Source organism: Salvelinus fontinalis, chromosome 38 (assembly GCF_029448725.1).
Source record: "Salvelinus fontinalis isolate EN_2023a chromosome 38, ASM2944872v1, whole genome shotgun sequence".
In the NCBI taxonomy this organism is placed as follows: domain Eukaryota; kingdom Metazoa; phylum Chordata; class Actinopteri; order Salmoniformes; family Salmonidae; genus Salvelinus; species Salvelinus fontinalis.
Window position 1 is genome coordinate 10,845,203 of NC_074702.1, and position 18,792 is coordinate 10,863,994.

The 18,792-nt window shown below is 40.0% G+C and overlaps 1 protein-coding gene across 1 annotated transcript; it reads right to left on the bottom strand.

Annotated features, from left to right (window-relative positions):
* Positions 1-10: 10 nt before the first annotated feature.
* Positions 11-3,787, bottom strand: LOC129837811 (C-X-C chemokine receptor type 3-like). The gene is made up of 3 exons (XM_055904256.1): positions 3,686-3,787; positions 1,492-1,881; positions 11-1,313 (listed from the first exon to the last, which is right to left on the bottom strand). Exons 1-3 carry the CDS (start codon positions 3,686-3,688, stop codon positions 579-581), a joined length of 1,128 nt encoding a protein of 375 aa, XP_055760231.1. The 5' UTR covers positions 3,689-3,787; the 3' UTR covers positions 11-578.
* Between the last annotated feature and the right edge of the window lie 15,005 nt (positions 3,788-18,792).

The window sequence follows — 18,792 nt, forward strand, 5'->3', positions numbered from 1 at the left end:
GAAGCAGGTAAGTAAAATTATAAATTACAAAATTAAAACCTAAAAGGTATTTTCATACTCAGAAACGTTTTATATATTTTTTTAATGTGGAAATATAATTTTGTAATCACGTTAATATTATTTTTAAAGTGTGTACAAATGATTGATTTACTTATGTGTAACTTCATTATAGGCTCCATTCTTTACAAATAGTTTCTTTAATAGGAAATAATTATAAGCGCTCTATTGGGAAAAGATGATGGTGAAACACAGAGGCTCTCACAACCTTCCCTCCAGTCCAATCTGCTGGAGGGGAAGCTAGATTGGGCTGAAGGCCACATTCATATTCCACTTATTGAGTCAACAACAACTCAAGAGCAACAGGATAGAGCAGCGTTTCCTAAACTCGGTCCTTGGACACCAAGGGATGCACGTTTTGGTTTTCGCCCAACATTACACAGCTGATTCAAATGATCAAAGCTTGACGATTAGCTGATTATTTGTATCAGATGTGTAGTGCTAGGGTAAAAAACAAAACATGCACCATTTGGGGTCCTTAGGACATAGTTAGGGAGACCTTGGGATAGAGAGATAAGTCCTTAATAGATGGCAGAGGTGTGGGAGGTGTCTCCAGACTCAGACCACATGGAGCTCCTCCGGCTGGCAGTCTGCAGCCTGACTCCACTCTTCAGCTTGCAGCCCAGGGACCTCAGCATGTCCAGCAGGTGGCGCCGGAACTTCACCCCCACGAAGGCGTAGAGCACGGGGTTGAGGCTGCAGTGCAGGTAGCCCAGAGAGGAGGTGGTCGTCAGGGAGATGTCCAGGGCTCTATGGCTCTCGCAGGTGTCCACCAGGGTGTTGCTGAAGTAGAGGGTGTCCACCATGAGGGTGATGTTGTAGGGCGTCCAGCAGAGGAAGAAGACCAGCACCAGGACCAGGATGACCCGGACAGCCCTCTGCTTCTGGAGGCCTTGGGAGCCGCGCTGCAGCCGCAGCAGGATGCAGGAGTAGCAGAAGAGCAGCACGGCAGATGGGAGGAGGAAGCCCACCGTGTGGTAGAGCAGGCGGGAGGCCAGGCGCCAGTCAAACCCAGACTGGGAGAGGGACGGGTAGTTGTGAACACACTCCACTTTGTCTCGTCTGGTGTCCCTCACAGACTCCAGGAAGTGCCAGTCGGGGATGGAGAGGAGGAGGGAGAGGAGCCACACGGACAGGCAGCTGGCCTGCACCATCCAGGGCTTCCTGCGAGAGTACATCTGGACCGCGTGGACCACGGACAGGTAGCGGTCCAGACTGATGCAGGCCAGCAGGAAGATGCCACAGTAAAAGTTGATCTGAGTTAAGAGTTAGAGAAAATCAGACTGTTATAAAACTGTTACAGAGTTCAGACAAAGAGTACGTTTGTAATTGGGTAAAACATATTGACGACAATTGTATTCCATTCGCTATTGTATTCCTCAGAAATGTAAACTAAACCCAACAGTTTATTTATTTAATGTGTATAGTCCTTACTGTGAACATGGCTCCAGTGATCTTGCAGAGGGGGGTCCCGAAGCTCCATTCCCCAGCGGCCTGAACAGCCCAGAGTGGCAACGTAAGCAGCAGCAGAGTGTCGGCCAAGCCCAGGTGCAGAATGAAGGTGTCTGTCACGCTCCAGCTCCGCCTCCTCTGTACCAGAACCAAAAGTACCAGCCCGTTGCCCAGCAGCCCAAGAACCAGTGTCAGGGAGTAGAATATGGGGAGGAACTCAGCGTCAAAACGCATGCCCTCCTCCATGCTGCACACACCCCCAGTAGAACAGCACGTGTCACTGTAGGTCTCATTATCATCCCCATCATAATCACCAGAGAAGTGGTCAACTCTGGTAAATGTTAACTTTTCACCACCGGCAATGAGGGAATCCTGTAAGTGAAATAGAACTAATTGTCTTTAACATTTAAGCATAATAATGCATCACAGTGTGTCAGTAAAATGCAATGGCAAAAAAAGTGACAAATGTAGTGTTCAAATGTGGCAAATGTTCTTCCTCAGTCTTTAACCTGTATGATTTCTATGTGTGATATATGTGGCTATTTTACATTTTGGAGGGTTGATTTTCAGATGACGGACTGTAATTCAGGTGATGATATCCTTATGCCAACTGATCATACAGACTGCTCTATTGTGCACCCAAGGGGGCGCTGTCTACTCACTGACACAGAGGTAATAGAGCTCTCCAGCTTGTAGTCCTAAAGACCTGAAAGGAGTTGGTTTCGTTCAGCCATTCCTATAGCTTACCACAGTATGACGTTTTGATAACTGTGTAAATCTCTCTAGGACAAGGTGACTGTTACGCTAGGGTAAGCCTACACGAAACACAGCCCTTATTTTAAGGGTTTCTAAAATGCTCTCTAAAACTCTTCTATTGGATATGAATGGCTTTCTGTAGTTTCATCGCTAAAATTGTCTTCAGTTAACCCTATCAGTCCAGAGAACCCAGCAAAAATTGGCTTTTCATTTATCTACAACCCTTATATTTTTCCTCACAATGAAGTGTTTTTAGCATTTTCTTTTCAGGACAACAAGGGCTACATGTACAACACAAAACAATTGGACATAACCAGTTGCACTCATTAGTTTTATTGACAATTTTTTATTTAAAAGAAATCTGTACGTATAGAAGTGTTTGCTCACTGGGAAATGAATATCTAACTAGTCAGTGACAACTGTTTAGAGTTTGTGACAGCAACTATGTGAGCTTATTACAGTATTAGAGACACTATGTCCTGGGATTACCAATTATATTCTATGTAGAGTAACCCTTACCTTCTAACAGCTCTTGTGTAGCTTGTGAGAATCATAGAGCAAAGCATGTTACATGTGCGTGTTCGTGAGAGTCTCAGCTTTTCAAAGATAGCTTTTAATAGTTTGTAGTTCAAGCCATTCGGACTCTACATTTTTGTAAAAAGATTCAGCCCCGGGCCCCTTAAAGGATCCACCCTTGTCTCACAAACACCACTCATCCCTCGTTAATCACACAGAGTAATGGTTGGTATCCATAGACAAATCCAATGGTACAACCCAGAATACTTTAGCTCTGTTTAAAAGGGGTTAGAAGTCCAAAACATACTAGGAGAAGGAAGGAGAAGGACAGAGAATATAGTCACAATAATGCAACTGTGAGTAAAAATATTGGTGCGTTATTGTGTAACATGTGAACATCTTAACAAAATGTGTGGGTACTGTCTTTCTTTTCACACATATTTTATATACCCGTGACTGCACCTGTGAAATATGGGCACACTACCTGAAACCCTATCTGAGTTTTATTTCCTCTCAACAGGTTTCAAATGTCAATAATGTAGGGTTTTCCTTATCAGAAGATAATCTGTCGAGATTCTGTCACTTCAGACAATTTAATTAGACTATTTCAAAGACTGTTCAAACCTACACATAATGTAAAGGTGCTTTTCTTAGGTCTGACTCAAATTGAGGACATTTTTGCAGTGCGTGTAACAAATTAAAATCCTATTATTATTATCAATTTGCATTGTGAAAAGTTATGTAAAATTGCTTATAATACCATTAATACTCCCAACTGTTATTTAAAAAAAAAATAGACAAATAAAATAAGTGTACCCATTTGTACAAAATCAATGTTGTTATTCAATATGATAGTGATTATTCTGTATATGCAGTTGAAATATGTGTGTATAGGGACACTTACCATGCCTTTGAATGGTATTGATGCAGTCTGTCAATCAGTTTCCACAGAGATGATGGGCTGGCGCTGTTGTGAGCATGATGTCAAACAGAACTGCTATTTTCAGTAAATGGGGAGGAACTAGTAGAGAGGAAATAAGTTTAAAGCCATTCATATGTAATACTTCTACAGGCCCTTATACCTTGTTTTCCTGTCCTTTGTAATAAATGTGTTATTACTTAATAAACACATTGTTGAACGCAACAACATAAAGTAAAGAGGTGAGAGTTGAAAAAGTCAACATTGTTAGCTTGCACATTCTAACACAAAGGTGAAGGATGATAAGACCCTCTGCTAAGGCTGCACAATTAACCACATAGTCACACTGAACAGAATACATATCACTGCCCAACATGACACTTTCAACTCTCTCTCTCCACCTACCCCAGAGTGTGAATTACGGGGGACTAAATCCCCCTGAATGAGAGATGAGCACCCCTAAATGCAACAAAAGTCAAAGTTTGGAGGGTCTCTAAGTAATGCCAATTTAACCATTCTCCTATTTGTTTAAAATTCAATTTTGTACTGCTACAGTGGTAAATATCCAAATGAAATGAACACCCCCACCTCTCTGTCATAGTTTAAACATTGTTTTTCCCAGGTAGCTGCAGTTGTCATCCCAGGACAGTCCTGTATTTCAGACCCTTTTCAGGTGTCTTGAGTTATTTTATTTTTTTAAAGGTCAATTTATCAGCAAGATGCTTCAGTTAATTCAGGCTACAAAACTGTGGACCTAATGACAATCGCCGAATGTGACTTTTTAGTAATTTGTAACAGTTGTGTCTTTCCATTCATCAAATAGCAGGTGCACACAGTGCACTGTTTGGATGCTGGAATGATTTTGGAGTGGACGAACTTGCGCAGGTCGATTTAAAAAAAGAATTTGTTTGACAATCAGATGAAAACATCATGACTGGTTGTGTTCATGCCACATTAAAAGGTCATACATTTTTACAGCAAAATGATGTCTTTCCCATTAGGCCTATGAAAAAGAGATATAATTCGCACTCTGCCCTACCCTTTTTCTTTCGCTCTTATCCCCTCTCGCTCTTTCTCTAGTTTCAGTGAAATGGGATAAAAAGGTGAGAAGACACCCTTCCTGTGTGTGTCGGTCTCTGACACTAACATATCTATCTGCATGGTGGTGTGTCTGTGCTATGAATCTGTGAGTACCTAATTGTCTGATTGCAGGCAATACCTGATTTCTAAATCTGGACCCAATGTCCATTATGACAAGTAGGGCCAGGAGTTGTTTCAAGTTATAGGCTATAACAGGTCACATGGCCAAGATAACTCTGCCACAGACATATGGCATCTTAAATGATGAACTAGTATTATGACATTGTGATCTCTAAGGTTTTCATTATGAATGAACCAAATGTTCTTTATCTTGATTTCAACGTATTTGATTAAAAAAATCTTATCTTACTTTCTAACCCTCTTTACATCCTGTTTCTACTACTTTCTTTCATGTTGTGATCACCACCGAAGCCATCAAACCACATCCCCTCTCTCTCTCACACACACACACACAGACACACACACACACACAGACACACGCACGCACACACACACACACGGTTTGTTTCAGCGTCTGTCTCGATTCTTCTTGTCTGGTCTGTGCATATGGTGGAGTTGCAGTGTTTTTAACACCTTTGCAGCGTCCGGTGCAGCTGTACTATGTGAGGTGAGCTATCGATAGAACAAGCTGCATGTGGAACACTAAGAGATCTCATCTTTATATCTGTGCCATTATAGCGTCTGTGACAGCATGGCCAGCGCATAGTGGAAGCCCTCAATGGCAATGTTCATGCTAAAACAGGTTATATATATACACATGATGAGTCCTTTATATATTTCTATAATGGGCCCTAAACTCTGCTCTTCTCAGCACTGTTCACCTGCAAAGACACTCAACACCAACCCCCAACCACACACACACAAACACAAACACAAACACACACACACACACACACAGGGATGCGCAGATGCACTCACAAAATTGGATATCAATGTATTCTAAACATTTTTGTGGACAAACGGCCTGATTGATCTATTATGAGTTATTAGAGTAAACAGGAAGTAATGTGCCATTTGGTCTGCCATTTGAAAGGTGAAGTACAGTTGCCAGGCAGCCCACTTCCACTCTCACTGCCCTTCACCCATTCAAGATGGGTTTTATTAACAGAAACGGAGACAGTTGAAAATATGACCGATGTACGTGATCAGTAATTATGAAGGGAAACAGCGTTGTTTTTTCAAAAATAATGTTTCCTCTTTGTTACTGTGTAGCAACGTATGGTGATTCACATTGTTATTCTGGGCTGATTGACAATTAATCAATTAATCCTCACCATAACGTGCCCTCATGAAAAAGTACTACTGAATTACTACACAAAACCTATTTGTGCATTTGTGACTATTTAGAGACTTGTAGGGACTGTGTGGTGAATGTGTAGTTTATGCACTACTCAAGTAAGAAAACAGTAGTGTTTCCAGTTGTAATCAGGTAGAGATTTTTACTGGATGTTGGTAGTACTTAACTAGCCAAAACACTACTGCTTTACTAAACAGTCTTTTCAATAGTAACTAAACTGGCTTTTTGCAACCAGAGAAGAAGGCCAAACAGGAAGTAGTTGGTTGTTGTTAGCTACTGTTTTTGACAATCCCGAATGTAATCACCTTCCATTCTTTATCATCCTGTCTTTGATAGCCCTTATGTACGTACCATCTGTAAGTTTAACTTTCCTTTATGTTTTATGAATACTTTCATGTCGTTGTTTAGCCGTTTATATAACTTTTTAGATTACTAGCCAAAATTGTATTAGCCGTTAGCCGTTGTCATAGAGATGTATTGAGTTTAGCCTATATGTTTGCTAGCCCCATTGAAATGTAGCCATGTAGCTTCTGTTTTTGTCACGCGAGCTAATAAGTGTGTGTGTATGCAAATGTAGAGTATGTTCCCATTGGTATACTTATCCATTCTAGTTACATATTTTAACCTTTTGCCAAGAAAGCCCTCAACATACAGATGTAGGATCTTAATTTGATCACTCTTTTATTCCTGCGAATTGTCATGGACAACAGGATTCAAACTTGTAGTGTATTTGAGGCTTAAAAAGGCGTATAAAGTTTGGATTTCCACGTATAAGTTTCAGACTTGATTTGCCCTTACGAAAATGTATGAACCCCTGCACAAATGTCCATTAATTATAATTCACGTAAAAATTCACATTTCCTGTTGCTGCAGGAATATTTTCCTGCTGTAGCAAACTGGCTCAAATTAAGGTCCTACATCTGTTAGAAGACTGGAGGCCATTGTTGGTAAGATTAACATTGTTTATCAAATGTTGCTCTGTGTTATATTATGTGACCTCCGTTAGCAGATTATTGATAATGGCTTATAATTGGTTGTTTTTTTGTACTTTTCTTTATTTTCTAAAAAGGTTTACGTGGGGGAGAAATGTGGCTGCAACAAACAAAGAGGATCTGAATGTCACACTGGTATAAAGGGTCGGGAGACAGGCGCAGGAATGAGTCATGTTTTTTTTTATTTCACCCAAATTACAGCGTGCCATGTAAAGGCACGGGGACGAAGACCAAACAAACATGTATACAAAACACCGGTTTGAAACGCAAACAAAAGAACGAGGAGTACCTCGAATAAATAACACAAGCGCACAATGATACCACACGGGATGAGACCCGTAATCATCTGCGCAATACAAGCAGCACGAAAGCCAAAACAACAGAGCACAGGTACTCACGCGATCAACTGACATTGTAACAATAATCAACAGGACAAAGGCGAGCAAAGGGCACACATACAATTACTAATCAAAGGGAATTGGGACCAAGTGTGCTTAATGGCAGTTCCAGAGGGATCCGTGACACTGAAGATAAAAGTTGAATGAAAACAAGGACTCAAAGGGACTAACACAAAAAACATGTTTAAAAAAAAAAAGTATTTGTAATTAATTGAATGTACAAAAGTGCTATAAAGTTTGTATAAGCGTATTATTTCTTGTTTCATTATATAATTACAGTTAGAAACTTGAGGAAATAACATGTGCACCAGTCTAGTATCGACACAGTACTGGAACAAGATGTCAATAGTGATTTTGAATAAGCAAGCAGTAGTAAATGTAGTAGTTTAATTCAAAAGCGTTTATTTCAGAAATGAAAAAGGATCAGGAGCAATTCAGTAGTGGTCAGTAGTTACACACACACACAGATGACACTGGAAGTACTATCAATAGGGATTGAGTAGGCATACAGCAGTAATGTGTAGTAATTCAGTAGTGGTCAGTAGTTACACACACACACAGATGACACTGGAAGTACTATCAATAGGGATTGAGTAGGCATACAGCAGTAATGTGTAGTAATTCAGTAGTGGTCAGTAGTTACACACACACACAGATGACACTGGAAGTACTATCAATAGGGATTGAGTAGGCATACAGCAGTAATGTGTAGTAATTTAGTAGTGGTCAGTAGTTACACACACACACAGATGACACTGGAAGTACTATCAATAGGGATTGAGTAGGCATACAGCAGTAATGTGTAGTAATTCAGTAGTGAACATGTAGGAATTGTTTAAGTATGTGTAGGTTTTAAGTATTAGATACCCACAAGCTCATTAGTTACACAGTAGTCATTAAGGGAGAAATATGTAGTGATTTAAATAGGAAATATGTAGGATTCACCAGTAGTAAAATGTCCCAATGTATTACTCATTACTACCTAAATTACTACATAAATCACTACTGGTTTACTACACATCTCAGTAGCAATCAAGTAGTAAAATCAGTAGGTTTTGTTTAGATCTTGTGTAGTACCTTTTCAGGAGGGCGATGCTGCAGCTTGTTCAAAAGGGTGGAACATGTGGCTGCTGGACACTGTGTTTCCCATGGGACTGGAGAAACTTACTGAAGAAGTAGAGGGGTAGTCAGTGTAATCCGTGTCATGTGAGGACACATACTGGTATAAACCAACTGAATGACTGGTGTTGCTGGTTGTGTAACCCACTTACAAATGCTGTCTGCCAACGAGTGTATGAATGTTGTGAGGGTAAAAAGTCTTGAAAACATAATTGAGCCATAAAAACTGCACTGTAGTTTTGCCTGTGCAGTCAGCAAATGATGGAAAGATGGTTGACTTACTATTTTTATGGCAGAGGTTCTGTAGGCCAGAGAGGTGTGAATGGGCCTAGTCACCATCAAACAAAAGGTTTCACTCAAATCCATTTAGGTAAGATTAATGTATCAATCACAGGATTTCTCATTAGTTGAAACAATACAACTTGGCTTCATCATTGCTGATGAATGCATTTGGCTCTCAGTTGTTTTTGTTTTCTTTCCCACCCAAAACATGGATACCCATGACGTTACACCTGTGTGTACCGTAACAAGTTTGACTGAGTACACTACTTCCATGTGGTATGGGAACTGAAATGTGCTAATAGTAAAAAGGAACCTCTTTTACAGATGTGTTTTGTCTTACCAGTTCCTGGAACAACAACATGGTCTGTGATTTTATGTCACTATGGTGACGCTAAGCTTGACCAGCAAACAAACCATATCTACAGCCACACAAATAATAGGACAAATCATAGATGTTATGCTGGAAGGTAGATGGTAGATGTTCATTCCCCCTGTCCTCAGCTTTTCTCCACAGAACAAAGAAATAGGATGCCACTTATAACCCCCCACCCTAGCCTGGGGTTGACCAATCAGAAGTCATTGCAGTACAACTGGGCCAATGGCCAAATAACAAGTATCCTGCTCCAGCCTCAATGTACAGACCAATGAAAACATGGCACACGTAGCTCTGAGTTCAGGACTGACCTTCCAGAGATTCTAAACAGCTGCTGACCTGAACCAACTATTTCAATTGACAATTCCCTATTGACTATTAGTATTCTATTTAGTTGTTAGTACTCTCGTCCTCTGCGTTGTGTATTTATCTTTAAAATATTCTTATACTCACCCCCTAGACCATTTTAAAAAGAAATATACTTCAAATGTATTTTTCGAAAATATAAAAAAAGACAGAATAAAAACATTAGCAGTAAGCATAAAATCATTCACATTAAACACCTTGAATTCCTATAAAACACAAAGGGCATATTTTACTTGCCGTTGCAATAAGAAATAGATTTCAGACAAAGTTATAGAAAAGAGGTATTAACAGATGTGATACCACATCTGAGAGAGCATGGTTCGTTACAGCACCGAGGACAGTTTCCACGGACACATTGACCACAATCATGAGGCTTGGTGTGATGATGAGGACCCTTGTGATCCCCACCACATTCTTGTGAACACCACTGACACCCATCTCCAAAAGGGCACGGTTAATGAATCTTATGATATCCCCCATCACGTAACCATCGGATTTTAGCAGACAAACATCGGCCAATAGCACACTTGATAACCTGGATGAGGATGACAAAAATTACCACAACTCCCACTATTCTGCCCTTGAGTTGCGTTCCCATGCAAAACTAGACACATAGCTAACAACAAAGTCTTCAATAAAACTCCCAAGGCGTGACTTTTCTTGAATGAATATATTGAAAACGTTTATGTTGTAAAACTGCAAAATACAGAAAAGAATATACATTAGTATTCAATTCAGACCGACATACTGTAGCTGTACATTATACTTTTGAAGTTGCATGAATACAAAGCAAGTGCTAAGGTACCATGCATCTGGCATGATGCCAAACCATATAGCTAATTGTTACTCATATGGTAATTGACTAACTCCTTTCATTACTCTAATAATGTACAACCATCTATGTAGAATAACAAAGCATATTACACTAGAATCGGTAACAAAACTACAGTATTGTATATTTTACAATTCGTTTGCATGACGCACAAGCAAAGTAATACAGCTAACGGCATACATGAAAGGCATTGCAATTTGTGTGAGTAAATGCAACCAACCAACATTGATATGTAAACAACTCTATCAATAACAAGATTATCATCACTAGCTAAATGCTTGAATCGAACTTACAAACAAATATTTTCCAAGGCTGAAGTGTGACAAGAAATAGCTAGACTGAAAGACCTGCACCGTAGCGTTGTTTTTAGCTGCTTCTATGCGTGCAGAACGAATTCTCTACTTCCTGTTTGCGTACAGTCTAAGTACCAGAAAGCTCCACTCGGGGGCAAATAACACCATGGAACACAATAAAAATCCATTTTAACCATTGTAATAAAATAATCTGTTAACAGGATGGCAGCACACCCACTATTGGAAGTATCATGCTCACCAAAAAACTTCCCCATGTACCGAATGTGGAAGACAACCACATGACTAAACCCAGATCATCTGGATTGTAATCATGATATTTAGCGCCCTCAGTCCTGATCTTTTGGATTAGGTCAGTTATTTCTTTAGAATTATCAGGAATGTAAGTACAGCATTCAGCACCAATAACAGCACATGTACCCTCTTGTGCAGACAGAAGATAATCAAGTGCTAAATGATTTTGCATCGCCACAGTCCGAATGGAAACCATCTCAGCAGTAATTAACTTAAGACTCTCAGCTGTTCTATTAGCTAGAATTTCCAAAGAGTTAGCCATATTAATAACTTCCCACACTATTTTAGAAATACCATAAGAGGGAAAAACAATCGCAAAGAATCTCTCCGTTTCTGTAATCACACATTTATGACGCTGTGAAAAAAGAGAATTCACAGAATGTCTTACATGGGGTACTACATATCCCAAATAACACAACCCTAATAACACGACCCTTATCACAACTTTGGTAACCAGGAATAGGCATAGGAGCCACAGATAAAGTAAGTCCCAGTAGGCACTATCATACCATTATTGGTGATATTACCAAAGGTATTGACACAAAAAGTAGTGCCCTTACTGAGAGTCAATTCAACAGACATTAGACATTCCGTAACCTTAGTACTGTCACAGGCAGATAGATAGATCTGTTGTCTGATCACACTTACTCTGTCCTACTTTGACAAACGCGTCCTGGTGCAGTTGAGATAAGTTCAGAGAGAATGACCTATTACAACATAACCCCCCAACAGGGGCATGTGTAAGAACTAGGTAAGGTGGTCGCTGATTAGTGACATTGGTAACCTCAAATGAAGGAAGGTACCTATCACTCCAGGATGTCAGCTCCACCCCCAACTCATCCACATGTTGTTGAATGGACACACATCCAGGAGTATCAGGCCTCCTCCAGCACCTATCTGCAGAACTAGGTACTCTTGTATGTTGATACTCAACATTCTCACCCCAATTAGTACCAATAATCACCTTATACCAATTAACATCTCTCCATATAACCAACATTTCACTCTGGTTAAGAGGAATAGCCCTTAATGGAATACCTGGCCTTGATGTGAATGGAGCATAAGTACAAACCCAACACCCACTTTGATTGACTACTGTGGCATAGTGTAGAGAGAGAGCTAGAAACGTATTGACGCCCGAGTGTCCCTCATCCCGCTGATGTATCGTTGTGTTAGATATGGAAACACCACCCACATCCTGTATTAGGAGGAAACTCACAAGGAAAATCATTTCAAACATCTTTCACTTGTCTGCAAGACAATAATATTCAATCGTCCCTTTGTCAAGGTAATCATTCACCAAGTCCTTTAAAAGTGACCAGCTCTTCCACACTGGTATCAGTCCCACATAGATAACTATTAGACATGATGTTCTGACAGTCTGCCGGTAGGAATTCTTCTTCCGTTCCACTGGTTGCACTTCACCGGTGATCTTGTATCGTTTCAGGTACAGTCAAGGGATATCGCTGCAGCCTCAGATGGTAGATTCTCATAACCTGTAACGAAGGAAACAAAAAAGTGAAAGTAACATGTCCTGGTTTCAATAGAAATTGATATTTCACATAGATTTCCCTAAGTAAGCATGTCCCGATTTTCAGGAAAAAGTTGTACTTTTCACCTAGATATCCCTAATATGATGACTACAGTATACAACATAGAAGCTTATCAGGTTCTGATTATCTTACTATGCTTCTTCACCTGAGATTGGCCCCCGATTGCTAATCAATCAGTTATTTTATTCTCCAGGCTCCGCTTTGTCATCGACATGGACAACCTTGCAATGAGTGACATGTATCCATCGTGATTTTACCTGGACCTTTACTGCTGACCTCGTTATGAGCAAAACTTGTTAAAGACCTTCCCATTTTGGCCCTATTGTGACTGTCACATATTTTTTTACCATCACCCACTGTTCTGGCACTACATCATGTCCCCTCTCGGGAGTTATTCCCAATTAGAGAGTTGTATGCAATAGTTAAGCATTGTGCCACTCATAAAGTGAATGTCTGCTTTCCTCAAATCTAACGTGCCTGGTATTATCACATTGTCCATTGTAGTATCTGCCCAGCCTACCTTCCTCACACCCCCCTCCACAATGCTTGAACCGTCTGTGTATAAGATAAACTCAGCTTTCCAACGAATGACTCTATAAACCCATCAGAGAGCTGATCCAAAACCAACTCACAACAGTCGTGTTCAAGTAATATGGTATCTACATCAGAGTAGATGGATTACATGGTGTTTTTTCAACTTTACCCATGTCCCATAGATCTTTACTCATTACTTTAGTAGCGTCCATATCTTCCTTGCTAATGGGATATTGTTTTGTGCAAGGTGGGGCAACACCTGTCAAGCACACTGGTTCCATATCCAAAGTGCCACACTAATTTTTCTTCGTAGTGTGTAGAGCCCTGGATCAATCTTCATTGGACCAATAGAAATTGATAATGGTTTGGTCTGTTTCATATCTGTCTCTCCCCCCACTCCTGTTGCTCTCATCTTCTTGCCCATGTACTGAGGACATACAGTGGGGCAAAAAAGTATTTAGTCAGCCACCAATTGTGCAAGTTCTCCCACTTAAAAAGATGAGAGAGGCCTGTAATTTTCATCATAGGTACACTTCAACTATGACAGACAAAATGAGAAAAGAAAATCCAGAATATCACATTGTAGGATTTTCTATGAATTTATTTGCAAATTATGGTGGAAAATAAGTATGTGCAGTTGCAAACTGTAGTCTGGCTTTTTTATGCCGGTTTTGGAGCATTGGCCTTGCTGAGCGGCCTTTCAGGTTATGTCGATATAGGACTCATTTTACCGTGGATATAGATACTTTGTACCTGTTTCCTCCAGCATTTTCACAAGGTCCTTTGCTGTTGTTCTGGGATTGATTTGCACTTTTCCCACCAAAGTACGTTATTTTCTAGGAGACAGAATGCATCTCCTTCCTGAGCGGTATGACGGCTGCGTGTTCCCATGGTGTTTATACTTGCGTACTATTGTTTGTACAGATGAACATGGTGCCTTCAGGCGTTTGGAAATTTCTCCCAAGGATGAACCAGACTTGTGGAGGTCTACAATGTTTTTTCTGAGGTCTTGGCTGATTTCTTTTGATTTTCCCATGATGTCAAGCAAAGAGGTACTGAGTTTGAAGGTAGGCCTTGAAATACATCCACAGGTACACCTCCAATTGACTCAAATTATGTCAATTAGCCTATCAGAAGCTTCTAAAGCTATGACATAATTTTCTGGAATTTTCCAAGCTGTTTAAAAGCACAGTCAACTTAGTGTATGTAAACTTCTGACCCACTGGAATTGTGATACAGTGAATTATAAGTGAAATAATCTGTCTGTAAACAATTGTTGGAAAAATTACTTGTGTCATGCACAAAGTAGATGTCCTAACTGACTTGCCAAAACTATAGTTTGTTAATAAGCAATTTGTGGAGTGGTTGAAAAACAAGTTTTAATGACTCCAACCTAAGTGTATGTAAACTTCCGACTTAAACTGTATATATCTATATATGTGTATATATATATATATATATATATATATATATATATATATATATATATATATATATATATATATATATAACCCCTTTTGAGGACTCAAACCTCTATTATCTTCTAGAACACAAATTGTTGCTGTAGGGCCTGGTTACATAATGATATAATTATTTTTTTTACAAAGGTGGTGCACTGGGCCTTTACTAGTCCTGTATTAGCTGACCGGATATAGTGCGTGCAAAACATGTTTTCCTGTGCCTATGCTATGCCTACACTCCCACCTGTTCACTGAGCTTCTCTGACACTGGCAAAATCCCTCAAACCAGGCTCCGCTCCGTTGGAGACTGGGCTTTTAGCCAACTCTGGAACTCCCTCTCCATGTGAGAGCCTCACATTCCATACACATATTCAAGTCCTACACTCTTAGAAAAAAAGTGTTCTTCGGCTGTCCCCATAGGAGAATCATTTTTTGATTCCAGGTAGAACTTTTGGTTTCCATGTAGAACCCCCTAGGAAAAGGGTTCTACATGGAGCCAAAAGGGTTCTACCTGGAATCAAAAAGGGTTATCCTATGGGGACAGCCGAAGAACCCTTTTAGGTTCTAGATGGCACCATTTTTTCATAAGAGTGTAAAGACACACCTCTTCACACAGGCTTACCCGGATTCTCTGTTGTTTAGTGTTCTCCCTGGTTAGTCTGTCATCATGTTCAGTGTTCTCCATGGTTAGTCTGTCATCATGTTCAGTGTTCTCCATGGTTAGTCTGTCATCATGTTCAGTGTTCTCCATGGTTAGTCTGTCATCATGTTTAGTGTTCTCCATGGTTAGTCTGTCATCATGTTTAGTGTTCTCCCTGGTTAGTCTGTCATCATGTTTAGTGTTCTCCATGGTTAGTGTGTCATCATGTTCAGTGTTCTCCATGGTTAGTCTGTCATCATGTTCAGTGTTCTCCCTGGTTAGTCTGTCATCATGTTTAGTGTTCTCCATGGTTAGTCTGTCATCATGTTTAGTGTTCTCCCTGGTTAGTCTGTCATCATGTTTAGTGTTCTCCATGGTTAGTGTGTCATCATGTTCAGTGTTCTCCATGGTTAGTCTGTCATCATGTTCAGTGTTCTCCATGGTTAGTCTGTCATCATGTTTAGTGTTCTCCATGGTTAGTGTGTCATCATGTTCAGTGTTCTCCATGGTTAGTCTGTCATCATGTTTAGTGTTCTCCCTGGTTAGTCTGTCATCATGTTTAGTGTTCTCCATGGTTAGTGTGTCATCATGTTTAGTGTTCTCCATGGTTAGTGTGTCATCATGTTCAGTGTTCTCCATGGTTAGTCTGTCATCATGTTCAGTGTTCTCCATGGTTAGTCTGTCATCATGTTCAGTGTTCTCCATGGTTAGTCTGTCATCATGTTCAGTGTTCTCCATGGTTAGTCTGTCATCATGTTCAGTGTTCTCCATGGTTAGTGTGTCATCATGTTCAGTGTTCTCCATGGTTAGTCTGTCATCGTGTTGTGTTCTCCATGGTTAGTCTGTCATCATGTTCAGTGTTCTCCATGGTTATTCTGTCATCATGGTTAGTCTGTCATCATGGTTAGTGTTCTCCATGGTTAGTCTGTCATGTTTAGTGTTCTCTATGGTTAGTCTACTTTTATATAATGACTTATTTTGTGTGATTGTATTGCTTTTTATCCTATTGATTTTCTTGTGTATGTAAAGTGACTGAGTGTTGTGAAAAACGATTAAAATAAAATGCATTATCATTATTCTTCATGTCAAAGATGAGTCATAAGGGAACCTCTCTCTCTCTCCCCCCTTAGTTCACTCGGAACCACTGTGCCGCTTAAAACCCTAAACTTGCCCCTCTTCCTCCTCCTTTCTTTCCACTGCCGCCTGCTTGCCTGTCGTCTATCTTTCCCGTTTCAACGAAAACCGTGATATTAGGTTCTCAAAACATATCTAAAAGGCAATTGTTACAGATGTAACAAGTTTGACTGAGTGCACTAATCCACATGATACCGGAACTGAAATGTACTAATAGTGAAAAGGAAACTCTTTTATAGATGTTGTTGTTCCAGGTAATGGTACCACAAAACACGAGCTGTGATCAGAGCAGCTCACAGATTACTGCACCTGTACATAGCCTATCTATAATTTATCCCAAACAACTACCTCTTCCCCTACTCTATTTATTTAGCTCCCCATTATTTCTATCTCTACTTTGCACATTCTTCCACTGCAAATAATACCATTCCAGTGTTTTACTTGCTATAATGTATTTACCTCACCACCATGGCCTTTTTTTTGCCTTTACCTCCCATCTCACCTAATTTGCTCACATTGTATATAGACTTATTTTTCTACTGTATTATTGACTGTATGTTTTGTTTATTCCATGTGTAACTCAGTGTTGTTGTATGTGTCGAATTGCTATGCTTTATCTTGGCCTGGTCGCAGTTGCAAATGAGAAGTTGTTCTCAACTAGCCTACCTGGTTAAATAGAGGTGAAATTAAAAATTATACTTCACTATGGTGCTTGAGCAACAAACAAACCGTATCAACGACAACACAAATATTAGGAGTGAATTTGACCGAGTTGAAAGGTTGTTTAATATCTTTTGTGTTTTCAAATTGGTATACACGCCAACTTATTTTTGGGGGAGAAAAATAATACTGAATCTATTTTAATACCAAAGTTTTACCATTTGCACTGAAGATATGACTTTGAATATGTCTCTCGTAAAACCACCCTTTCCTCTCTCACCTCTCAATTTTTCTGTTTGGTGGAAGATGAGGTCGAAGTATCGGAGATGTTAGGTGTGGTGAAGTTCTCGGACCCCGATGCTTGCACCGAGGGTCAGGATAAAGAAGAGTCTGACAGTAGAAAAAGTGGACCCTTGCCTTTTGGCTGATCCATTTGTGGTTTCAGGGTGGATGAAAACAGATTTGGGTGCTGCGAAATCAGTGAGGGTAACCAGAAGTGGTCTTGTGATAATTGTTTGTGTTTCTGCTGGTCAGATGGAGAAGGCACTCCGTGTTAAACGAATGGGGGCAACAAATGTGAATTGTTTTGCTCTCAAGAAAAGGGTGCCATTGAAAGAAGTGATTACTGGGATGGCAGTAAATGTAAAAGTTGACCAACTGAAAAGGAAGATTCCTGAGGTTTTTGATGCTTTTCGTTTGGCAGACAGGGTGGTGTGAGTGGTGAAGCAGAAGAGTCATTATCTGTTCTTTTGAGTTTTGATGTTGACAAAGTGATGTTAGGATATATAAGTTATCCTGTACGAGCTTTTGTGCTGAAAACATTACGTTGTTACAGGTGTCAAGCTTATGGGCATGTGGTAGTAGTGTGTAGGAGGGAGGTTCCTAGGTGTTAGAAGTACGAAGAAGGGCAGGAAACAAAGGAATGTGAAGCATTGGGGAAAGTAGTGGTATGTGTTAATTGTAGGGGTGCTCATGGGGCTGGGGATCAGAAATGGCCCGTGCGAGAGAGGCAGGTTGAGGTTTCCAGGGTTAGAGGTGTGCAGAAGTTGTCATATGCTGAGGCAGTGAAGTAGAGGAAGATGGGTTAAGGGGGATGGATCCTGAGAGGAGTGGTGTGAGTAGTAGATCTGTACCGGGACAGAACGATAGGGCAACAAGTGATATACAGTACCAGTCAAATGTTTGGACACACCTACTCATTCAAGGGTTTTTCTTTATTATTATTTTTTACTATTTTCTACATTGTAAAATAATAGTGAAGACATCAAAACTATGAAACAACACATATGGAATCATTTAGTAAACCAAAAAAAGTTAGGCAAATCAAAATTTATTTCATATTTGAGATTCTTCAAAGTAGCCACACTTTGCCTTGACAGCTTTGCACACTCTTGGCATTCTCTCAACCAGCTTCATGAGGTAGTCACTTGGAATGCATTTCAATTAACAGGTGTGTCTTGTTAAGTTAATTTGTGGAATTTCTTTCCTTCTTAATGCGTTTGAGACAATCAGTTGTGTTGCAACTAGGTAGGAGTGGTATACAGAAGATAGCCCTATTTTGGTAAAAGACCAAGTCTATATTATGGCAAGAATAGCTCAAATAAGCAAAGAGAAACAACATTCCATCATTACTTTAAGACATGAAGGTCAGTCAATCCAACACATTTCAAGAATTTTGAAAGTTTCTTCAAGTGCAGTCGCAAAAACCATCAATCGCTATGATGAAACTGTCTCTCATGAGGACCG

Bases quoted from the DNA above. Each gene is read 5' to 3' on its own strand.
- LOC129837811 (XM_055904256.1), bottom strand. The intron at 1,314-1,491 runs GTAAGGACTATA...CTCTTAACTCAG, and splicing joins TCACTGGAGCCATGTTCACA to ATCAACTTTTACTGTGGCAT.